The sequence below is a fragment of the Corythoichthys intestinalis genome, chromosome 5 (assembly GCF_030265065.1).
Source record: "Corythoichthys intestinalis isolate RoL2023-P3 chromosome 5, ASM3026506v1, whole genome shotgun sequence".
Classification (NCBI taxonomy): Eukaryota; Metazoa; Chordata; class Actinopteri; order Syngnathiformes; family Syngnathidae; genus Corythoichthys; species Corythoichthys intestinalis.
Window position 1 is genome coordinate 30601760 of NC_080399.1, and position 21674 is coordinate 30623433.

General features: G+C 41.1%; 1 protein-coding gene across 3 annotated transcripts in view; it reads left to right on the plus strand.

Moving 5' to 3' along the window:
* Positions 1-903: 903 nt before the first annotated feature.
* Positions 904-21674, plus strand: part of met (MET proto-oncogene, receptor tyrosine kinase) — a 99864-nt gene continuing 79093 nt past the window's right edge. For all 3 annotated transcript variants that reach the window (XM_057836279.1, XM_057836280.1, XM_057836281.1), the window contains exons 1-3: positions 904-1121; positions 11895-12891; positions 14859-15056. In XM_057836279.1, the coding sequence (XP_057692262.1) occupies positions 11896-12891; positions 14859-15056 (1194 nt within the window). In that variant the 5' untranslated portion in view covers positions 904-1121; position 11895. The remainder of the gene's footprint in view (positions 1122-11894; positions 12892-14858; positions 15057-21674) is intronic.

The following is a 21674-nucleotide window of genomic DNA, read 5'->3' on the forward strand; positions in this document are numbered from 1 at the left end:
CTGAGAGTTTTTTGTGGGTCCTCTACTGATGGGCAAGCCTCATTTTGCGATGTCCAACTAGCTTTGGGGGCTGGAGTTCTTTTGACTCAGGACACAATCTCTGGGAAACATGTTTTCTCAGTCAACGGGAACTGACCCAAGAATTTCTGCTTCAAACTAAAATGTCAGATTTTGGGTTAACTCCCAAACTCCTCTTTTTGTGTTGATTCCCCAAAAATACAATAATTATTAATAATCTAATAAAGAATAATTTTATAATCATAATTGCTGATAAGTAAGTTTTTGAATTCACCAGAGTAGGCACTTTTCCTATTGCGGTTTGAATGTCTTAAGTAACAGAGTATTTATTTATTTATTTATTTATTTTTATTTTTATTTTTTACCAAAACTTGTCACTTGCTCTAGAAAGGTTTCGTCTCTGTCATGCCTATCAAAACACTGAAAGTTCACAATTTTAAAGCCATTTGCAGGGTTCTTAAGATTAACTTTATCATGATATTTTGTTCTGGTATCTTCTCTTATCAATTTAGCACACACTAAGTTGCACTTAGCAAAATGAAATTAAAGTTGCACTTAGCAAAATGAAATTAGGTAGGCATATCAATCATGAAGAGACCCACAAAAAATTGCTCTAGAAAAGCTTTAAATGCTTTAATAGCTGTCCACTCTAGCAACCACTGACACTGAAAGGGTTAATTATTTCACTGTGGATCCTTATGGTGGTACTTAGTGTAAAGTTTTGAGAAACACTGTGTTTAAGTGATGTGAAACAGAAGAAAATGTGACGAAGACACAAAGAATTTCACCTGAACGGATTGACTGAGGTGGGAAGGAGGCTGGGGTACCAGGTGACGTCGGTGAACCGTGGGCGTGGCTTGGGGCACCGCGCGCGGAGGGGAGCGCCGCGCACGCAGCCGAGACCGGAGAAGCAAAGCGGCAGCATCGTGTCGGCTGCGCGCACGCATCTGCTGTCACTGACCAAAAAGACAGTTTTCTTTTTAGTCACGAATAAAAACAACAACAAGAAGATAAAGAAGTCGTCGAACAAGTTGAAGCGACTTTGTTTTGGACTTACTTGTGAAGTTTCTCGGGCAGAATATGATTTAAACGCCGACGAGCAGGTGACTCCAATCGCCGCTTTATACCTTTATTTTTAGTATCAATTACACACTGCGTACTGGTTTGAGTGGCTTCAGTCAAAATGTGTTGTTGACCTGGCTTTGTGCGTACTCGTGTGTGTCTGTGCTGCCCATGCAAGTGCGCGCTCGTGCATGTGTGTGTACTTTCTGCATGACTCACTTTCCTCCTCAATTCGAAACATTTCACATCTTTTGTGACCTTTCTTCGCATTGCTTTTTGTGGGTTGCAGGTGCACCCCCCCCCCCCCCCCCACACACACACACACACGCGTAATGGTGATTCTGATTCACTTCTTTTGTTTGTTTTTTTTTGTTTTGTTTTTGTTTTGTTTTTTAAAGTGACGTCTAATTCAGACAACAGTGATTCCTTCTCTACACTTTAAAGTGACTCCTGGAGAAACTTGGGTTCTGGTTGGAAAAAAGGCTGTTACTTTTCAGTATTGTGTGTATTCTGATTGGAAAAAAGGTTCTTACTTTTTAGTATTGTGTGCATCGATTTCATTATGTAGTGTGTCATTAGTCCCTTTAGAGCACCCTACAAATAATAATCATAGTAATAAATGACAAATTATGTAAATCTATTTTGTGTGTGTGTTTTTTTTTTTATTTTTTACTTTGTTCTTATGGACTTTTAAAAATGACTTTAATTAAGGATTTTAATTTATTTTATTTTCATCATTTTGACAATGGACATGAACACATTGTATTTTACTATATTTTTGTAAATACAGTGCATCTTTAATTTCCTACATGCCTGTTACAGGAATAGAAAGTAAGTGTGGTTGTTTGTGCTAAAGGTTGTTTGTCTTAGCGTGTTTTGTGATTGGCTGGCAACCAGTTAAAGGTGTACCTAACCTCCTGCCCTTAGTTAGCAGGGAAAGGCTCCAGCACCACCACTACCATAGTGAGGATAAGTACAGTACAGTACAGTGCAGTGCAGTGCAGTACAGTACAGTACAGTACAGAAGATGAACGATCTATTAGTATTTTTTTTTCAGTTTGTTTGAAAAAGAAAGTCACAAGCAGGGCCGGCCCAGGCCACTTGGGGTACCTAAGCAAAAATAATGCCGAGGGGCCCATATTTTTGGCCCACCATTTCGTCACAGAGTACTGTGAAACCCATACATGCAATCCAACCCATATGTCCACATTTTGTATATTAATCAGATTTTGTTGCACTGCATATTTCAAACTTCTCACCCCATATGATTGTCAGTACTTACAGTAGATGGCGCCAAACCTTTTTCTGATTGGTATGCTACTTGATAATAATGTCCGATATAAATGAAATGACTATATCTGCGCTCTCCAGTCCAAATGCATATTATGTAGGGCTGTCAAAATTAACGGGTTAACGCGCGGTAATTAATTTTTTAAATTAATCACGTTAAAATATTTGACGCAATTAACGCACATGTCCCTCTCAGACAGTATTCTGCCTTTTGGTAAGTTTTACAGCAAGACGTTTTGTGCTGTCTAACAGCGAACTCTTGTGGTCGCTTTGCGACATGGTTTATTGTTTTTCTTGCCAGTTCAATATGGGCTGCACGACGTCTCTGTTGTGCTTATATGATCCTTGGAAAAGATTTGTCCGTAAGTATGGTTGTTGTAAAGAATGTACATATTATGTTAATAAGCGAAATGTTATATTTTTTGTATGAGACGCTTTTTGTTTATGTTTAGTCAACCTGTATAGCGTGCTAAGCTAACGTTGTTGCTAATGCAATGCTTGTTTACTTTTTTTTGTAGTTTTACGTAAACGTTCTAAAGAGGACAATGGTTTGAGGCCATTTTATTAATAAATCAGATGAAAAAGGAAGAAGTCTGATTATTAAGGCGTCGTTCACTAGCTGTCTAGCTTTGGAAAAAGTAGACGCTTCGGAGTGAGGACAGCATAGACAGATTTAAATGACAGTAGAGTGAAATGCCCACTACAGTCCTTATGTACCGTATGTTGAATGTATATATCCATCTTGTGTCTTATCTTTCCATTCCAACAATTTATTTTACAGAATATGTATATAATTCACAGAAAAATATGGCATATTTTATAGATGGTTTGAATTGCGATTAATTGCGATTAATTACGATTAATTAATTTTTAAGCTGTAATTAACTCGATTAAAATTTTTAATCGTTTGACAGCCCTAATATTATGCCAATATTTCGTTTTACTACAATCAGCGGAAGCCGTACATTTGCCGTTGCCGACAGGTGACAACTTGCTCGACTTTACTTGATTCGCTCCGGGCTTTTGCCCTGCGGCTAATGGCAATTACCAGTATGACATATTGACAAGCTCAGCTGACAACAGCGTTCAAGTCGGAGTGTCTTGCACAACAACAACAACATCAACAACATCCTCTATTATCTCGATACTGCTGTAGGGCTGCAGCTATAGAATACTTTAGTAGTCGATTAATTGATGGACTAGTTAGTTCGAATAATCGAGTAATCAGATAAGGAACATGAAAAATTTAAATACCTGAGCTCAGCTTTTAATGAGGATCTATGTACAACAAAAGAACAATTGGCTAACTTGCATAGAAAAAGTCAGCTAGCTTAAATGCTATAAAGTGCTAAAGTTTTTTTTAACAATGCTCTTAACAAATGGTTCAGACACATATTCCCACAAAAAACGGCTAAATATACCTATTAATTAAATTATGAATGCGTTAAAAAAACATTAGCTCAAACAATAACTTAGCTTACGTTGGTCTTAACAGGAGCAGTTGGATTCAGCCATGTAGAAAGAGGCAGACCAGAGGGCAGTGTATCCACCCTAATCAATAAAACTAAATGCAAACACTTTCAAAATAAACCATTACAACGCCACTTTAATTAAATGAATACTCGAAGCAACAACATTTAATTCGAATGTTTTTTCTAATCGAATACTCGAGTTAATCGGTTAATCGTTGTAGCACTATACTGTTGTTTCTTTTCTTCTCTGGTTTTCTTCTTTCCTTTCTCTGCTCCAGAAGGATAAATTCTCTTCGACATATTCGTGCATCTATTTTCAAAGCAAGTTTGAGCACCAATCATCGCAAAGCAGGTTTAACGTCACTCCCCAGGTTGCCAGATTGTAATGACAAGAAAATGGATGTTTGCATAGATCAACGGCAATGCGCGCCACATTTTTCACGATGCTCTATTAGTAACGTTTAAAAAGAGGTTTCCAGATTGGGGGGGGGGGCCCTCTAGTGGTCAGGGGCCCTAAGCAGCTGCATAGTCTGCGTATAGGCTGGGCCGGCCTTGGTCACAAGGAAGCAACCCATACTGTTATGGTTTGGGGCCCTACAGTATAGTCATTGTTGTCAGCAGATCCTCTATCCCCCTTCCAAAACCCTGAACATCGACATAATGATTTTTGTGTGAGTGTGTGTCCCGCTGACATTTAAATAATCAAATTAAATTTAAAAAAAAAAAAGGGGCTTTTTATTTTCTTAATGGAAGTGCGTGTGGGCGGGGCCACATAGATGGGGCCATGGAGTGACAGTAGGAGTGCATCTGTGTCTGTCATGTCACGCTAATGTACTGCTGCTGTTTTGATGCCTTTGACGCCGCATGTGTCACAACCACATCAAGCTCAGCCTTCATTCAAATGCACATTTTGCAAATTCTACCACAACACCGCAAAACTCCGACTGCCCCCCTACCAAATAGATCCTTCCCTCAGCGTGCCCTGTCACCCGCACCGTGTGCCGCTATTGAGTCGTCCGGTGATTTATTGTCCCACCAGGGTCCGTCCCGCCTCTTGGCTTTTAATTGAGTTTATCTTAACGCTCCCTAGAGGCTTCGCTGTTTTTAAGTCAAGTGCTTGTGTGCCTTTGAAGCCCCTTTCACACAGAGAACCAGGCAAAATTGCCGACTCCCCAATGAACTCCTTATGGGGTTTTCATACTAAACCCTGCAAAACCCATAGGCGGAGTTTGACTTTTGGGGCGGGGGGGGGGGGGGGGGGGGGACAACATGTGGATGACCCTGAAACGCAGTGTCAGCAATAAAATTCAATTACAAGAAAATTTATAATAACAAGTTGAAAATGAGCATTTTTTTTGTTTCCCATCATTCTTGAGGGGAATTCTAAATCAGGCTGCTTAGGACAGCCATACTTTTCTCCAAAATAGTCATCCATCGAAAATATGGTACGCCCGCTGGTGTCGTCCCAATGTAGTTACCCCCGTCAAAAATTGTATCCCCTGGGCGAAGCCACAGTGCTGCACTGATTTGCTTGATTTCCATGTTTTGGTGATGTAGTTACAGTATATACGAGGATTTAAAACATGGCCGATCCTTAACGTAACATACATACTCAATGTAAAAAAGGCAATGCCTTACTATTTTACTCGTAGGATGACCTATAACTGTTATTACTGTAATTCAAGTCCTGTATGAAGTTTCTCCAGTTTAATAAACGTCGATGTCCAAAATATAAAACTGTGGTTCTTTTCTGGTTTCAATTAATTGTTTAAGTCAACATAACTCATATCTAATGTGTAACTACGTTGGCGAGACACGGGTGGTGGCTCTGTTGTACAATTAGTTTGCCTGGCACGGCCAGACTGTTCTGCCTGTGTTTTTCAAACACTGAGAGTATAGTCTGGGACCCAGCCCATTAACAGCCTCTCGAGCAAGTACAAAATCAATCGACAAATCAGATTTGTTTATTTGCGTGACGTGTTCTTAACGAGCAACGTCACTCTTCCGCGTCGGAAGTCGTCTCCACAACAACACAGATGGTGAACAGGAGAGCCGAGAATATGTTCCAATCCACGGTTAAACCAGTTTTAAATTACCAAAAAAACATCGACACAAGTCATTGACAACAGTCTGTCTCGCGCTAACCATGTTGAATAAACTCCGCTCTCCTCGTATGTTTACTTCCGCGCGCAAGTCCATCGTCCCGCCCGTCGCTGATTGGTCCACTCCACTGTCTGTTTGCTGTGGCTTGCTCCGCCCTGGAAATTTTATCCGCTTAATGGTGGCCAGACTCAATCGCTGGAACAGCGGTGAGTCTGGAGTACCAGGCTAACAATTAGTGTCTTGAAACTCCACTCACCATTTTGGCAGTGCTCTCTGACGTTTCATGGTCCACATTTTCAATCCTTTTGCCCAGTAGTTGTTGTCGATTTTGAAAGCTTAGGTTTGAAAAAATTATGTATAACCATTTTGCCTCTTCGGTCCTCGGATAGTTTTGGCTAAGCAAAGCAAATGACCGGCTAAGGTGCAAGTCACATAATCTGTTCGAAAAATAATTTTGACCCATTATAAAAATATCTTCTTTAATGTTCATTGTATTCACTTTTGTTGTTTGTCTTATTGCTTTACAACTTTTATAGACAATTTTTTACCAGACAACTCTTAATTTTAAAATCATAAATAGGAAAGTCAATTACGTGGAATGACACTTTTCAGCCATCGAAGGGGGCTGCCTCCCACGGCCTCCCTTTAAACTCCGCGTATGGCAAAACCGTAATGTTTGTGACGTGTATGCTCGCACAGAGATACAGCATGCGGCAATCTGATAATTGAACGACATCAGTGTCTGGTGTGATTTGTTAAATCCCCAAAATTGAAATGACTCGTCTTGACTATAGGGACCTGCCGATCACGTTTTTTTTTTTTGTGTGTGTACAAATCAGTTGTGCAGCAGAAAAATAATACACTTATATATTTTTGTTTTCCATAAATAAATATTTATTTTAAAATATGATCATCCATTGTGATGAATTGAGCTATCATGGTTGTGATTTTCTTTACTCAAGTTTTTTTCACCAGTGCAAACATACATTTATAGAAAAAAATATGCTGTACATATATTTTTTTGCATATATTTTGTTGCCTGTAACCCGAAACCCATTAGCTGCCGTTGGTAGTTATGGACATCACATCCATCAATCCAACTGGAGGGCTGACATTTGGCAAAAAATCGCTGGCAGCCCTCCCAGTCAAAATGCATTCACCCAATTCCGATCTTCTGAAAATAACGTGATCGGGCCTCAATTTCCAATCACATGATCAGATTGGCGACATTCCTAGTTTCCCCAACCTTTTTTGCACCATGGACCGTTGTGATTTGGGCCTTTCTTTCATGGACCAGCAATGTGTGGCAGACAATTACAGTAAATACTGTATAAAATAACACGGCAATGGCTAAAAACGAATATTAAATGCAGGGAAAATGTAACACACCATACAATGAATCAACCATTTTTTACAGCGGCCTCTCCTAAACTTGACGGCAAATATCCTTGGTCGCAGGCATAATGAGTTCTTCTCGAATCCTGAACGGTTTCTTGGCTTTAGCAGTACGATTCGCCACGAAGTGTGATCAGGGGTGAAAGTGGCTAGAATTTCTTGCCGGAACTCCCCGATGTGAATGTCGCCACGGAGCTGTTTTTTCTTTCTTTTTTTTTTTTTTTTTTTTGGGGGGGGGGTGTCAAACCTCCTAAAACTACTAACTACTAAACGTCCGTGGAATAAAATAAATAATAAATATCAGTGGAAACAGATTACGCTACACAAGCACTTTATCATGCTTGTTGTTAACACTTGTGTATGCAAATCTGATGTTGGTAGACTGTTTTCTTCTTGGAGATGAAATGCATGTGTGGCAGCTTAGCATTTTTTTTTTTTTTTTTTACATAGCGTTTTGACAGTTGCCGTCATATTTTCGGAATCAAAGCACCGTGTACCAGAACACTATTCCGGCTCAAAATCTTATATTGGAACTGCGTTCCGGCCCGGAATCTTATACCGGAACTGCGTTCCTGACTGTTCTGGCCCACTATCACCCCTGGGTATGATGCTCTCAGTGCATTTGCTTTTGTTGCCTCGTTTGCTAGCTGTTACCCGCATGCATACAGTGGTACCTCGACATATGATCACATCGTCACATGATCCTTTCGACACCAGATGTAAAATTTGACTCGTCATTTGTCTTGAAATATGACGACATGCTCGAAATACGACGATTTATGACAGCGTCGCAAGTTCATTGTTTTCCTGCAAGACGGACGCACACAGATTTTTCTTGTGAGAATCAACATGGATCCCAAGACGGGTAGTATGGATGGTGAAAAAAGGAAAAAGGTGATACTTACAATTGAAATTAAAAAGGAAATGATAGACACATATGAGGGTGGTGTGTGTGAACTGGCTAGACAACGCGGCTCACCGGTCCCCCCCACCTAACTACACACCCACTGTCTCCTCCCTCCGACATCCATTCGCCAGTCAGTTGAGGTGACAATAAAAACGCTTTTGTTGTTCCTTATGTTTTCATAATATATTTGTTTTAGATGTGTCTTATTTAATGCATTTGTTAAATTAGACAGAACACGGCTCACCGTATCCGCATGCACCCGCCGTCTCCTCCTACCTTTGTTCGCCAGTCTAATACGCTTTTTAAAAATTTCAAAACGCTTTGTAAATTTTTTCATTGATTATTATTATTAATTTTGATTTGTATTTATAATTCATTTTGTTATGTGTAATTGCTATTAGTAATTGTACCTGCAGAATTTTATTAAGGATTTAGCATAGGTTGTTGGGCTGTGGAACGAATTAATCGAATTATAAAGTATTCTTAAAAGAAAATCCCGCTCGACATATGACCATTATGACTTACAAAACAAGTCCTGGAACAAATTAATATATTAATTATTAAAGTCGTATGTAGTGGTACCACTGTTTTATGCAGAATGGACTTGGTTGTAGACTGCTCTTCAGGCTCAGCAGGTGGCTTTTTCCCCGTAAAAAAGCTGTCCAAAGACGCCACCGCACACAGCCAACAGCAGCTAACGTTACTGTTTACATTGACTGACGCTGGGCGGCTATAGGTGTGCAAACACCCCAGTAATGGCGGCCAACTCGGATAAGTCAAGAGGCACAGGCGAGATTCCGGTTGTTAGCAAATTATTTATTATTTCCCTGTGGCCGGGTAGCAAATGTGCCACGGACTAGTACCGGTGTTCTGGAATTCCTTACGACCATGGCGAGTACTGACTATTTTTATTGAGTTTTATTGAGTACCTTTTCATTGCCTCAAAAATCCTTTATGCATATATTGCCCTCTCATACTTTTAACCATTGTGTTTTCTTGTGGAAGCTTTAAAGCAGAGTGGTGATCTGTTGACCACATTGGTCACGTAGCGTATTCCCACCATCCTTATTTGATATAACTACATTTAAATATTTTCTTGAGGCATTTTTTAGTATGTTCTGCCTTGATGCATCTAAACAAAACAAGTTGAAAACGCACGGTAGTACTTTGGTTGTCAAATTCGCCTCTTGTTGGACGTTTCGCCGATGTAGCACATTTTGGCAGAACACCGGTCACCGGCCCGGTGGTTGGGGATCACTGCTCGAACACACATGTACTGTTCCTCGTCTGATCCTTCCTTCAATCCGAGAGCATCGTTGGTTCAACCATGTTGCAGTCTGATGGTCCGCTTTTTTTTCTTGTTCTGTCTTTTATGTTCCATTTTATATTGGCCCAATTTTGTGTTCCTATTTTGTGAACTACTTTTTGTGTTCCACTTTTTGAGGGTTTTGGTATGTTCAACTTTATGGCTACTTTCAGACCGCAGATTAAAGTGACCCAAATCAGATCTTTTTTCCCTTTTGTCTGACTCAAATAAGATTCTTTCATGACGTTCTTAACAGGCCAAGTCACAATCTGAATCTGATTGTTTCAAATGCCATATAGGCCAGGTATGTGGTTTGAATTAAACATGGATTGGATTTTTCAGAACGGGACAAAACTTTTTTTTGGTCCCACATTTTGTCGTCTTCCTTTGCGGTCGTAGTTTTGTGTTCATGTTTGGGGAAAAAAAAGAAGAAGAATTAAGTAACTTTATGTACCATGTACAGTGGGCCAAATAAGTATTTAGTCAACCACTAATTGTGCAAGTTCTCCCACTTGAAAATGCTAGAGAGGCCTGTAATTGTCAACATGGGTAAACCTCAACCATGAGAGACAGAATGTGGAAAAAAAAACAGAAAATCACATTGTTTGATTTTTAAAGAATTTATTTGCAAATCATGGTGGAAAATAAATATTTGGTCAATGCCAAAAGTTCATCTCAATACTTTGTTATGTACCCTTTGTTGGCAATAATGAAGGCCAAACGTTTTCTGTAAATCTTCACAAGCTTTTCACACACTGTTGCTGGTATTTTGGCCCATTCCTCCATGCAGATCTCCTCTAGAGCAGTGATGTTTTAGGGCTGTCATTGGGCAACACAGACTTTCAACTCCCTCCTCACCCCGTGGCGTCAAAATTATAACAAGAACGGGGAGTAAAAATCTCAGAACCACACGGGGGACCTAGAGAATGACCTATAGAGAGCTGGGACCACAGCAACAAAGGCTACTATCAGTAACACAATGCGCCGCCAGGGACTCAAATCCTGCACTGCCAGACGTGTCCCCCTGCTGTGGTTCGCTAGAGAGTATTTCAATGATCCAGAAGAGGACTGGGAGAATGTGTTATGGTAAGATGAAACCATAATAGAACTTTTTGGTAGAAACACAGGTTCTCATGTTTGGAGGAAAAAGAATACTGACTTGCACCATACCCACTGTGAAGCATGGGGGTGGAAACATCATGCCTTGGGGCTGTTTTTCTGCAAAGGGACCAGGACGACTGATCTGTGTAAGGAAAGAATGAATGGCGCCATGTATCGAGAGATTTTGAGTGAAAATCTCCTTCCATCAGCGAGAGCATTGAATATGAGACAATGCTGGGTCTTTCAGCATGACAATGATCCCAAACACACAGCCAGGGCAACAAAGGAGTGGCTTCGTAAGAAGCATTTTAAGGTCCTGGAGTGGCCTAGCCAGTCTCCACATCTCAACCCCATAGAAAATCTGTGGAGGGAGTTGAAAGTCCGTGTTGCCCAACGACAGCCCCAAAACATCACTGCTCTGGAGGAGATCTGCATGAAGGAATGGGCCAAAATACCAGCAACAGTGTGTGAAAAACTTGTGAAGAGTTACAGAAAACGTTTGGCCTCCGTTATTGCCAACAAAGGGTACATAACGAAGTATGTATATCAACTTTTGGTATTGACCAAATACTTAGTTTCCACCATGATTTGCAAATAAATTCTTTAAAAATCAAACAATGTGATTTTCTGTTGTTTTTTTCCAGATTCTGTCTCTCATGGTTGAGGTTTACCCATGTTGACAATTACAGGCCTCTCTAATATTTTCAAGTGGGAGAACTTGCACAATTAGTGGTTGACTAAATACTTATTTGCCCCACTGTAGCATTCCATTTTTGTATTTTTTGTGCTCTGTATTTTTGTATCCTTTTTTTAATCTGTTTGACTATTTCGTATTGTGTGTTCCTCTTTTGTGACATTCTCTTGTGTGAGCTACTGTACCTTTTGAGTCTCGTCTTTTGGTAACCACATTTTGTTTTCTGCCTGAGAGATTCACTTTTTTTGTTGACTTTTGTGACTGACTATTTTTTTATGTCCTTTTGCATTCCGCTTATTTATCTCACTCTTATTTGTCGTCTATTTATTTGTGTTTTGTACGTTTGCAAGTTTTTGTTCCGATATTATATGCTCATCCCTTTACGTCACACTGGTGTTTTTTGTTTTTCTGGGCCCAGTTTTATGTGTTCTTTTGCTCTCCGTTTTCCCTTCTTGTGTTTGTCTCACTCTTTGACCACTTGTTTCTGTTTCAGTGTTTTATTGTTCAAGTTTTTTGAATTCTCACTTTTTTGCTTTTCTCCATCAGGATGAAACTTTGCTTCCTGCAAACCTTGCGTGCCATGTTGCTATTGTGGTGGTCCTTTTTCTGGCCCGGCATGCTTGGGCGGTGGGTTGTCTCCTCCGAGTCAACCAAAGTCAACTTCTCATTGGAACACAGTCTCCCGACGTTCACCGCTGAGTTCCCAGTACAGAACATGGTATCGCTGGATGGCGTCGTCTACGTGGGCGCCATCAACCGTATCTACGCGCTGGCGCCCAACCTTACTAAGCTGTCTGAGTACCGCACAGGGCCTCTGCTGGGCAACGAGTCCTGCGGCTCTGGGGGTGTCGGTGAAATGGATAACCACAATTTAGCCCTTGTGGTTGAGAATATGTACGACAAAGGCTTGTTCAGCTGTGGCTCGGCGGACAACGGCGTGTGTCGCCGCCACGTCCTTGACGACGATATCAGCCCAAAGACAGTGGATGAGGACGTTTACTGCTTCGCTGACAAAGTGTTCCCTGGCAGAGGCATACCGGCGGATGCCGACGTAGTGGTTGGCCCATCAGGCTCGCAGGTGCTCAGCGTAGAGAGCAACGTCATCCATTTCTTCGCGGGCAACTCAGAGATTCCCAGCTCGGGGAGTCTGCCAGATGCCATGACTCGCCCTCACACCCTCTCCCTGAGGAAGATGAAGACTAGCCAAGACGGGTTCACCTTCTTCTCTGAACTGTCCCACATGGATCTGATCCCGTCGCTGCGGGGGAACTACTACCTGCGCTACGTTCACTCCTTCCACAGCGGGCCCTATGCGTACTTCCTGACGGTGCAGCGAGTTAGCCGGGACTCGCCGGCCTTCCACACACGGATCGTGAGGATGTGCTCCTCGGATTTGGTCATCCGCCGCTACGTGGAGATGCCGCTGGAGTGCATCAGCACCGACAAGCGGCGGCGACGCTCGGCCGAATCCCGCAAGGTGTTCAACCTGTTGCAGGCGGCACACGTAGCCAAGGTGGGCGAGGAGCTGCAGCGTCACTTCCAGGTAATTTTTCATGGCTTTTAGGGGATTTCAGCCCTTTTGTTTAAATGAAATTATATATCGTGGGAGCAGTAACATGAACATTACAGTGGGGCAAATAGGTATTTAGTCAACCACAAATTTTGCAAGTTCTCCTACTTGAAAAGATTAGAGAGGCCTGTAATTGTCAACATGGGTAAACCTCAACCATGAGAGACAGAATGTGGGAAAAAAAAACTGAAAATCACATTTTTGATTTTTTGATTTTTTTCCAAATTAGAGTGGAAAATAAGTATTTGGTCAGCTACAAACAAGCAAGATTTCTGGCTGTCAAAGAGGTCTAACTTCTTCTAACGAGGTCTAACGAGGCTCCACTTGTTACCTGTATTAATGGCACCTGTTTTAACTCATTATCGGTATAAAAGACACCTGTCCACAAATTTAGTCAGTCACACTCCAAACTCCACTATGGCCAAGACCAAAGAGCTGTCGAAGGACACCAGAGACAAAATTGTAGACCTGCACCAGGCTGGGAAGACTGGATCTGCAATAGGTAAAACGCTTGGTGTAAAGAAATCAACTGTGGGAGCAATTATTAGAAAATGGAAGACATACAAGACCACTGATAATCTCTCTCGATCTGGGGACCCATGCAAAATCTCACCCCGTGGCGTCAAAATGATAACAAGAACGGTGAGCAAAAATCCCAGAACCACACGGGGGGACCTAGTGAATGACCTACAGAGAGCTGGGACCACAGTAACAAAGGCTACTATCAGTAATACAATGCGCCACCAGGGACTCAAATCCTGCACTGCCAGACGTGTCCCCCTGCTGAAGAAAGTACACGTCCAGCCCCGTCTGCGGTTCGCTGGAAAGCATTTGGATGATCCAGAAGAGGACTGAGAGAATGTGTTATGGTCAGATGAAACCAAAATAGAAGTTTCTGGTAGAAACACAGGTTCTCGTGTTTGGAGGAGAAAGAATACTGAATTGCATCCGAAGAACACCATACCCACTGTGACGCATGGGGGTGGAAACATCATGCTTTAGGGCTGTTTTTCTTTAAAGGGATCAGGATGACTGATTTGTGTAAAGGAAATAATGAATGGGGCCACGTAACGAGAGATTTTGAGTGAAAATCTCCTTCCATTAGCACGGGCATTGAAGATGAGACATGGCTGGATCTTTCAGCATTACATTGATCCCAAACACACAGCCAGGGCAACAAAGGAGTGGCTTCGTGAGAAGCATTTCAAGGTCCTGGAGTGGCCTAGCCAGTCTCCAGATCTCAACCCTATACAAAATCTGTGGAGGGAGTTGAAAGTCCATGTTGCCCAACGACAGCCTCACTGCTCTAGAGGAGATCTGCATGGAGGAATGGGCCAAAAATTCCGGCAACAGTGTGTGAAAAGCTTATGAAGAGTTGCAGAAAACGTTTGGCCTCTGTTATTGTCAACAAAGAGTAAACAACAAAGTATTGAGATGAAATTTTGGTAATGACCAAATACTTATTTTCCATCATGATTTGCAAATAAATTCTTTAAAAATCAAACAATGTGATTTTCTGGGTTTTATGCCACATTCTCTTTCATGGTTGAGGTTTCCCCATGTTGACAATTACAGGCCTCTCTAATATTTTCAAGTGGGAGAACTTGCACAATTCGTGGTTGACTAAATACTTATTTGCCCCACTGTAGGTAGGAGTTTTGTTTGTCAGTATCAATCACTGTATTGGCTGGTGAGGAGATTCGAGATCCTGGAAGAATACACAGCTAGCAAGCTTCTTGCCCAAAATCAGCCAGGCTGAATTTTTGAAATTTAGAGCGCTTGTTTCAGATTCCTTTTTTTTTTTTTATTTTATTTTGAGTCAGACCCTTTATGTTGTTTTTTTTCCCGTAACCTTTATTTGAATTTTAAATAGCTAAAATTAAACCATGAACTTTTTTTTTTTTTGGTACTTAAATGTATTCTTTATGTTTTTTTCTGAGATTGAAGAGGGAGACGACGTGCTTTTTGCCGCCTTCGCCCGTGGAAAGCCCAACTCCAGCGAGCCCACCACCAACTCTGCTGTGTGTGCCATCAGTATCAAGCACCTCAATAGCATGTTTCGAATGTACATGCAGAGGTGCAACACCGTGGACCCGTACCATTTCACTGGTTCAGATGGCAAGGCATGCTACAACGTGGTGAGTTCTGCCTGACAGCCTGCTAAAATTTCTGTCAAAGAGTTTTTTTGAATACATTTGTGTCATGACTGATTTTCGTTGTGTATTTACATACAATTTACAATACATTACCTAAGAGGGTAAGCAAATCTTCTGATAGCCATTTGATCTTCCGGGATCTCGTCCTTGATCGCACCGGTGGAATTTTGGAATTTTTCCACTTAAGACGCATGTGGATGAAAGAGTTCAAAGTGCAATGCCGTCCACTCTAATCGACCATATTTGGTGCAGTTACATCGTTTTTTTTTTCCTCCTACCTCTCTGCTCACATAAAGCGTCCATTTTAGGACAAAGTATCCCGGACTGCAGCCAAGGCTCACAGCCACTGCTGGAATCAATCATGTGACCTCGAGGACACCCTATCATGAGGGTCGTGCTTTCCAATACTATTGACAAAGCACTTCATTTACAGTGGACGTTTACAGCCACTTGCTCCTCTGAAAAAGTCCTCATTCCCCTCCATCCGCCAACAGACCCCCGAAATCAATCAATGTGTCAATCAATAATGATGTGAAGTTAACTAGTTAGCTGTCCGGGCCTCCAGACCGCTGCAATCTTATCGTATTTCTTCCTGCATAGTTCCATGGTGTGCCTGTATGTCAAAATGTTAGAACCATACTTACAGTCACAACAATACATGGCAACTTGTGTCTCTCGATGTGGAATATGCTGCAATGGAGTGCACACGACTCATTATCAGTTTTGTTGTTTGGACAGGGAGAGCAAGCAGGGCAGGTTTATTGGACGTACAGCACATTTACAAGTGAAATACAAGAAACCCCACAAAACCAATTTAGAGACATTTGATCAATTTTCATATAGAAGTATAGTAGAAATAATGATAGTAATGATGATGATGATGATAATGATATAGGCAAGGGTGTAAAAAAATCTGAGATATCAAAGGACTAATCTACATCTGAGGCACACTAGACAACCCCAAGCTTTTTTTTTTTGCTTTCTTTTTCAAAATCACACAGATAAAAAAAGTGCTTTACCTAAAACGACCCAAACTTTTATAGATTTTCATATTTTAATAAGGAAAGCATACAAACAATGACAGAAGGGGAAAAAAATAAGTCAGTGAACCCTCTGCATAAAGAGACATAAAGAGCAATTGAAACCAGTTTTTACCAAACAATTTAAGTCGTGTGTGCCCAATCACTGATAAGTGGTTTAAAGCTGCCCTGCCCACTATAAAACGCACACCTGGTAAGAAATGTCTTGATGAGAGGCATTGTCCGATGTGCATTACTCCTCAGTCAAAAGAACTGTCTGAAGACCTGGGGTCACAGATTGTTGATTTGCATAAAGCTGGGAAGGGATACAAAACCATCTCTAAAAGTCTGGATGTTCATCAATCGACAGTAATAGAAGTTGTCTACAAATGGAGAGATTTTGGCACTGTTGCTTCTCTCCAAAGGAGTGGCCGTCCACCAAAAATGACACCAAGAGTTCAGCGCAGAATACTCAGAGTTAAAAAAAAGAACCCTAGAGTGTCTGCTAAAGACTTACAGAAATCACTGGCACAGTCCGATATCCATGTGCACACATCAACTATATGTAACATTATGGCCAAGAATGGTGTTCATGGTAGGACTTTACAGAGGAAAAGACACTGCTGCTCGTTTAATGTTCGCAGAAAGGCACTTGGACACTCCACAGAAATTTTGGCAAGATATTTTGTGAACTAATGAAACCAAAGTTGAATTGTTTGGGAGTAACACACAACGTCAAATGTGGAGGAAAAATGGAACAGCTCACCAACATCAACACCTCATCCCATTGAAAAATGCTTTCAAATAATGTTTTGAACAATATTCATCCTTGAATTAAGAACATTTCGGACAAGCATTTGTAAGATTAATTATACAAACTTTTTGCTTAAAATAAGCCTGTTAAGCTTTTCCGCTAGCTATCTTCTTATTTCAAAAAAATTTACTTGAAGCACTGGCAGATAGTGTCACTTATTTCGAGTATATTTACACTGAAAACAGGGGAATTTGTTCCCCAAGCACACAAACACACAATTTTAAGGAGGTGGGTTTTTGTAAATTACCTATATAACTGAAGTCATTATATAATGCAAATAAGTTGCTTAAAAGTTGGTGGGGATATTTTAAGCATCCTGAAAAGTTGTTAGTGTTACGTCCCTACCGTCCCTATGCAAACCTATGCCCTTGGATATAGGCAGGCACGGCGCAATTTAGAAAAAATTATGTAAGTATGAACATTTTCGAAAACTTAAAAATATTCAGGACAACACTATAATCTATAAGTTAGTTTACAGTAAGAGCAAAGTAAAAATATAGTTTTAGAAAATAAAGACGGAAAGAAAATTGGAGGGGGGTCTAAAAAAGTAAAAATAAGTACAGTGGTCCCTCGACATACTTTGACACACGATCTTTTCAACATATGACGTAAAATTTGACTTGTCATTTGTTTCTACATTCGACGAAATTCTCGAAATACGACAATTTATGACAGCATCGCAATTTTACTTGTTTTCCCGCAAGACGGACGCACGGCAGATTTTCTTGTGAGAGAAATCAACATGGGTTCCAAGAATGTTAAAGCAGGTGGTGAAAAAAGGAAAAGGTGAGTCTTACTATTGAAGATGGATGGAAATGATAGAAAAATATGAGCGCGGGATGCGCGTCCGTGAACTGCTTGACAACACTCCTCCGACCTCCGTTTGCCAGTCTTTATAAGTTAAGGTGACAAATATTATTGTGGTGCAAAGAGATCGCCAACTTCGTCGGATTTTTAATCATTTATTTCAGAACTTGTGCAACACAACATGCCAACTGTCCGTGGCAGTTGACGCCAGCAACAACAGGACGTTAAAGGGCAACTGAAGAGCTTTTCGGACTTCGTTCTTGAGCGTTTTACTTGGGTAAATTGTATTAAGTCCATGATTGGCTGTCTCAAAACTCATATTAAAAAGTAATAATAATAACTAGGCCTGCAAGCAGGACTGAACGGGCCCTCGCAATCTAGCGCAACTCGGACGTCACGCAACTCGGACTGTGTGCAGGTCAGGGTGGTGGCAGATCCTCCTCTCTAATCATCTCATTAGAACCTAACATGCTCGAAAGTCGCCTATTTACATTCCCACACCCAAGAGATAAAAACCCCTATTGGAGAGAGTACTACAAAAAAGGAGCCACTACTGAGCTGTGCAGCCAAGCCCTTATTCAAAACCAAAATTAATCTTCTAACTGGGCCAATTCGACCAAGTGTGCCAACTATTGTGGCTCTATAAGCTCCCTGAATCTCTGAAAAAAAATATTTCCTTGAAATGGCGAACAAAGGGTCGTCACGGCAACAGACAGAGACACGTGGACATGGGCCGTAAAAAAGTATTTTAATAGGTCTTGAAACTACAATGACCAACATGAAAAGAACTGGACATGTTTTGGAAAAACGAGTGACTTTCTATCGCCACTAGTTGGCGCTGTAGGGTTGATGCAAATGACCCCTACAAGGCCCTTCAGGGTATGACTCTCAACAAGCACGGGAAGTTTGGCGCAGATATCTTGTATATCTGCCGAGTTATGACTGTTCAAAGTTTTTGGAGAGAAAAATTGTTGACAGTCATTTTCACTTTCCTGTTTGGACCCCTCCGCTTCAACGAAACTTCAATATTTTTCATCAGGCACCTGAAGACAGGTCTTAAGGTTTCCCTTATGCAGGTTTGAGGTAGATTGATTTTTTCCTTTAGAGGAGGAGTGTGTCCCGTAAAAAAGGGCATTTCCTGTTCCCACTAGGAGGCGCCAGGCACAAATGGTAAATTTTCAATCCAGTCCTGCTCAGGCTGGTATACCTCACACACATGCCAGATTTAAAATAGATTGAACGTTGTATGAGGGAGTTATCAGTCATTTTCCGAATTCGGTGTTTTGGCGAAAAAATGGAAGAATTTGGCGCCCCGCCCAGGTCAGGCCCGTGAATGAAAACACACCATTTTTATAACTTAAGATTTCATATGCCTCATGAACAGTCTCACCAATTTTGAGAATGATCAAACTAATTCCCTAGGTGCCAAGGTGTAAAATGTGCACACTGTAAATCGATAAAAAGTTCACATTCAATCCAAAATACCCGATTTCCTGTAGGATTTGGAATGTGTGTGCAAGAGACTTTTTGGAGCAGTTTTGCACAAAGTTTTGACTCTCCAAATTTCATCACTCTATGTGAGAAAAACCTAAATGGAGAGGCCTTTTTGAAAAATTCAAGGGGGCGCCACTGAGCCATTTTGTTAAATTGTTTCGTAACGTTGCAAGATTATCGAACGTTATCCAAAGCCGCATGTATGTGCAAATTTTGGTGAGTTTTTATGCATATTCAAGCCTCCAAATGTAAACTCTTACTGTGAACCCATGAAAATTTCACATTCGATCCAAAATACCCGATTTCCTGTTGGATTTGGAATATGGGTGCAAGAGACTTTTTGGAGCAGTTTTGCATAAGGTATCTACTCCCCAAATTTCCTTGCTCTATGTTGAAAAAACCCAATAGGAAAGGCCTTTTTTAAAACTTCTTTCTGTCGCCACTAGTTGGCACTGTAGAGTTGATGCAAATGACCCCTACACGAACCTTCAGGGTATGACTCTCAACAAACACGGGAAGTTTGGCGCAGATATGTTGTATATCTGCCGAGTTATGACTGTTCAAAGTTTTTGGCGAGACAAATTGTTGACGGTTATTTTCACTTCCAGTTTGTACCTCTCCGCTTCTACAAAACCTCAATATTTTTCATTAGGCACCTGAACACATGTCTTGAGGCTCCCCTGAAACAGGTTTGAGGTCAATAGATTTTTTTCCCTTGGAGGAGGAGCCTGTCTCGTAAAGAAGGCCATTTCCTGTTCCCACTAGGGGGCGCCAAGCCTAATGGGTAAAATTTAAATGCAGTCGTGTTCAGGCTGGGATATCTCATATACTTGCTAGAAATGAAAAAGATTGAACGTTGTATCACGGAGTTTTTAATCATTTTCTGAATTTGGTGTTTTGCCCAAAAATGGCCAACTTTGGGACTACGCCCAGGCCAGACCCTTGGATGAAAACTCACCATTTTGAAAACTTAAGATCTCATATGTCTCCTGTATAGTCTGACCAATTTTGAAGACGATCCAACTATTTTCTTCAGCGACAAGGTCTCAAATGTAAATCGATAAAATTTCGCATTTGATCCAAAATTTCCGACTTCCTGTTGGATTTGGAATATAGGTGCAAGAGACTTTTTGGAGCAGTTTTACGCAATGTATCGACTCACCAAATTTCATCATTCTACGTTGAAAAAACCTAATAGGAAAGGCCTTTTTGAAAATTTCAAGGGGGCGCCACTGAGCGATTTTGTTAAATTTTTTTGTAGATTATCAAAATTTACGCAAAGTTGCATGTATGTGCAAATTTTGGTGAGTTTTCGTGCATGTTCAGGCCTCCAAACGTAAACTCCAACTGTGAACCGAAAAAATTTCACATTTGATCCAAAATATCCGATTTCCTGTCGGATTTGGAATATGGGTGCAAGAGGCTTTTTTGAACAGTTAGGCATAAGGTATCTACTCCCCAAATTTCATCGCTCTACGTTGAAAACCTGAGAGGAGAGGCCTTTTTGAAAATTTTAAGGGTCAAGGGGGCGCCACTGAGCCATTTTTTGAAATTTTTTCAAAACGACGCAAGATTATCAAATTTTACGCGAATCTGCACGTATGTGCAAATTTTGGTGACTTTTCGTGCATGTTCAGGCCTCCAAATTGGCCATTTTCATTTGCCATGAAGAAAGAATAATAATAATAATAATAACTAGGCCTGCAAGCAGGACTGAACGGGCCCTCGCAATCTAGCGCAACTCGGACGTCACGCAACTTGGACTGTGTGCAGGTCAGGGTGGTGGCAGATCATCCTCTCTAATCATCTCATTAGAACCTAACATGCTCGAAAGTCGCCTATTTACATTCCCACACCCAAGAGATAAAAACCCCTATTGGAGAGAGTACTACAAAAAAGGAGCCACTACTGAGCTGTGCAGCCAAGCCCTTATTCAAAACCAAAATTAATCTTCTAACTGGGCCAATTCGACCAAGTGTGCCAACTATTGTGGCTCTATAAGCTCCCTGAGTCTCTGAAAAAAAATATTTCCTTTAAATGGCGAACAAAGGGTCGTCACGGCAACAGACAGAGACACGTGGACATGGGCCGTAAAAAAGTATTTTAATAGGTCTTGAAACTACAATGACCAACATGAAAAGAACTGGACATGTTTTGGAAAAACGAGTGACTTTCTATCGCCACTAGTTGGCGCTGTAGGGTTGATGCAAATGACCCCTACAAGGCCCTTCAGGGTATGACTCTCAACAAGCACGGGAAGTTTGGCGCAGATATCTTGTATATCTGCCGAGTTATGACTGTTCAAAGTTTTTGGAGAGAAAAATTGTTGACAGTCATTTTCACTTTCCTGTTTGGACCCCTCCGCTTCAACGAAACTTCAATATTTTTCATCAGGCACCTGAAGACAGGTCTTAAGGTTTCCCTTATGCAGGTTTGAGGTCGATTGATTTTTTCCCTTTAGAGGAG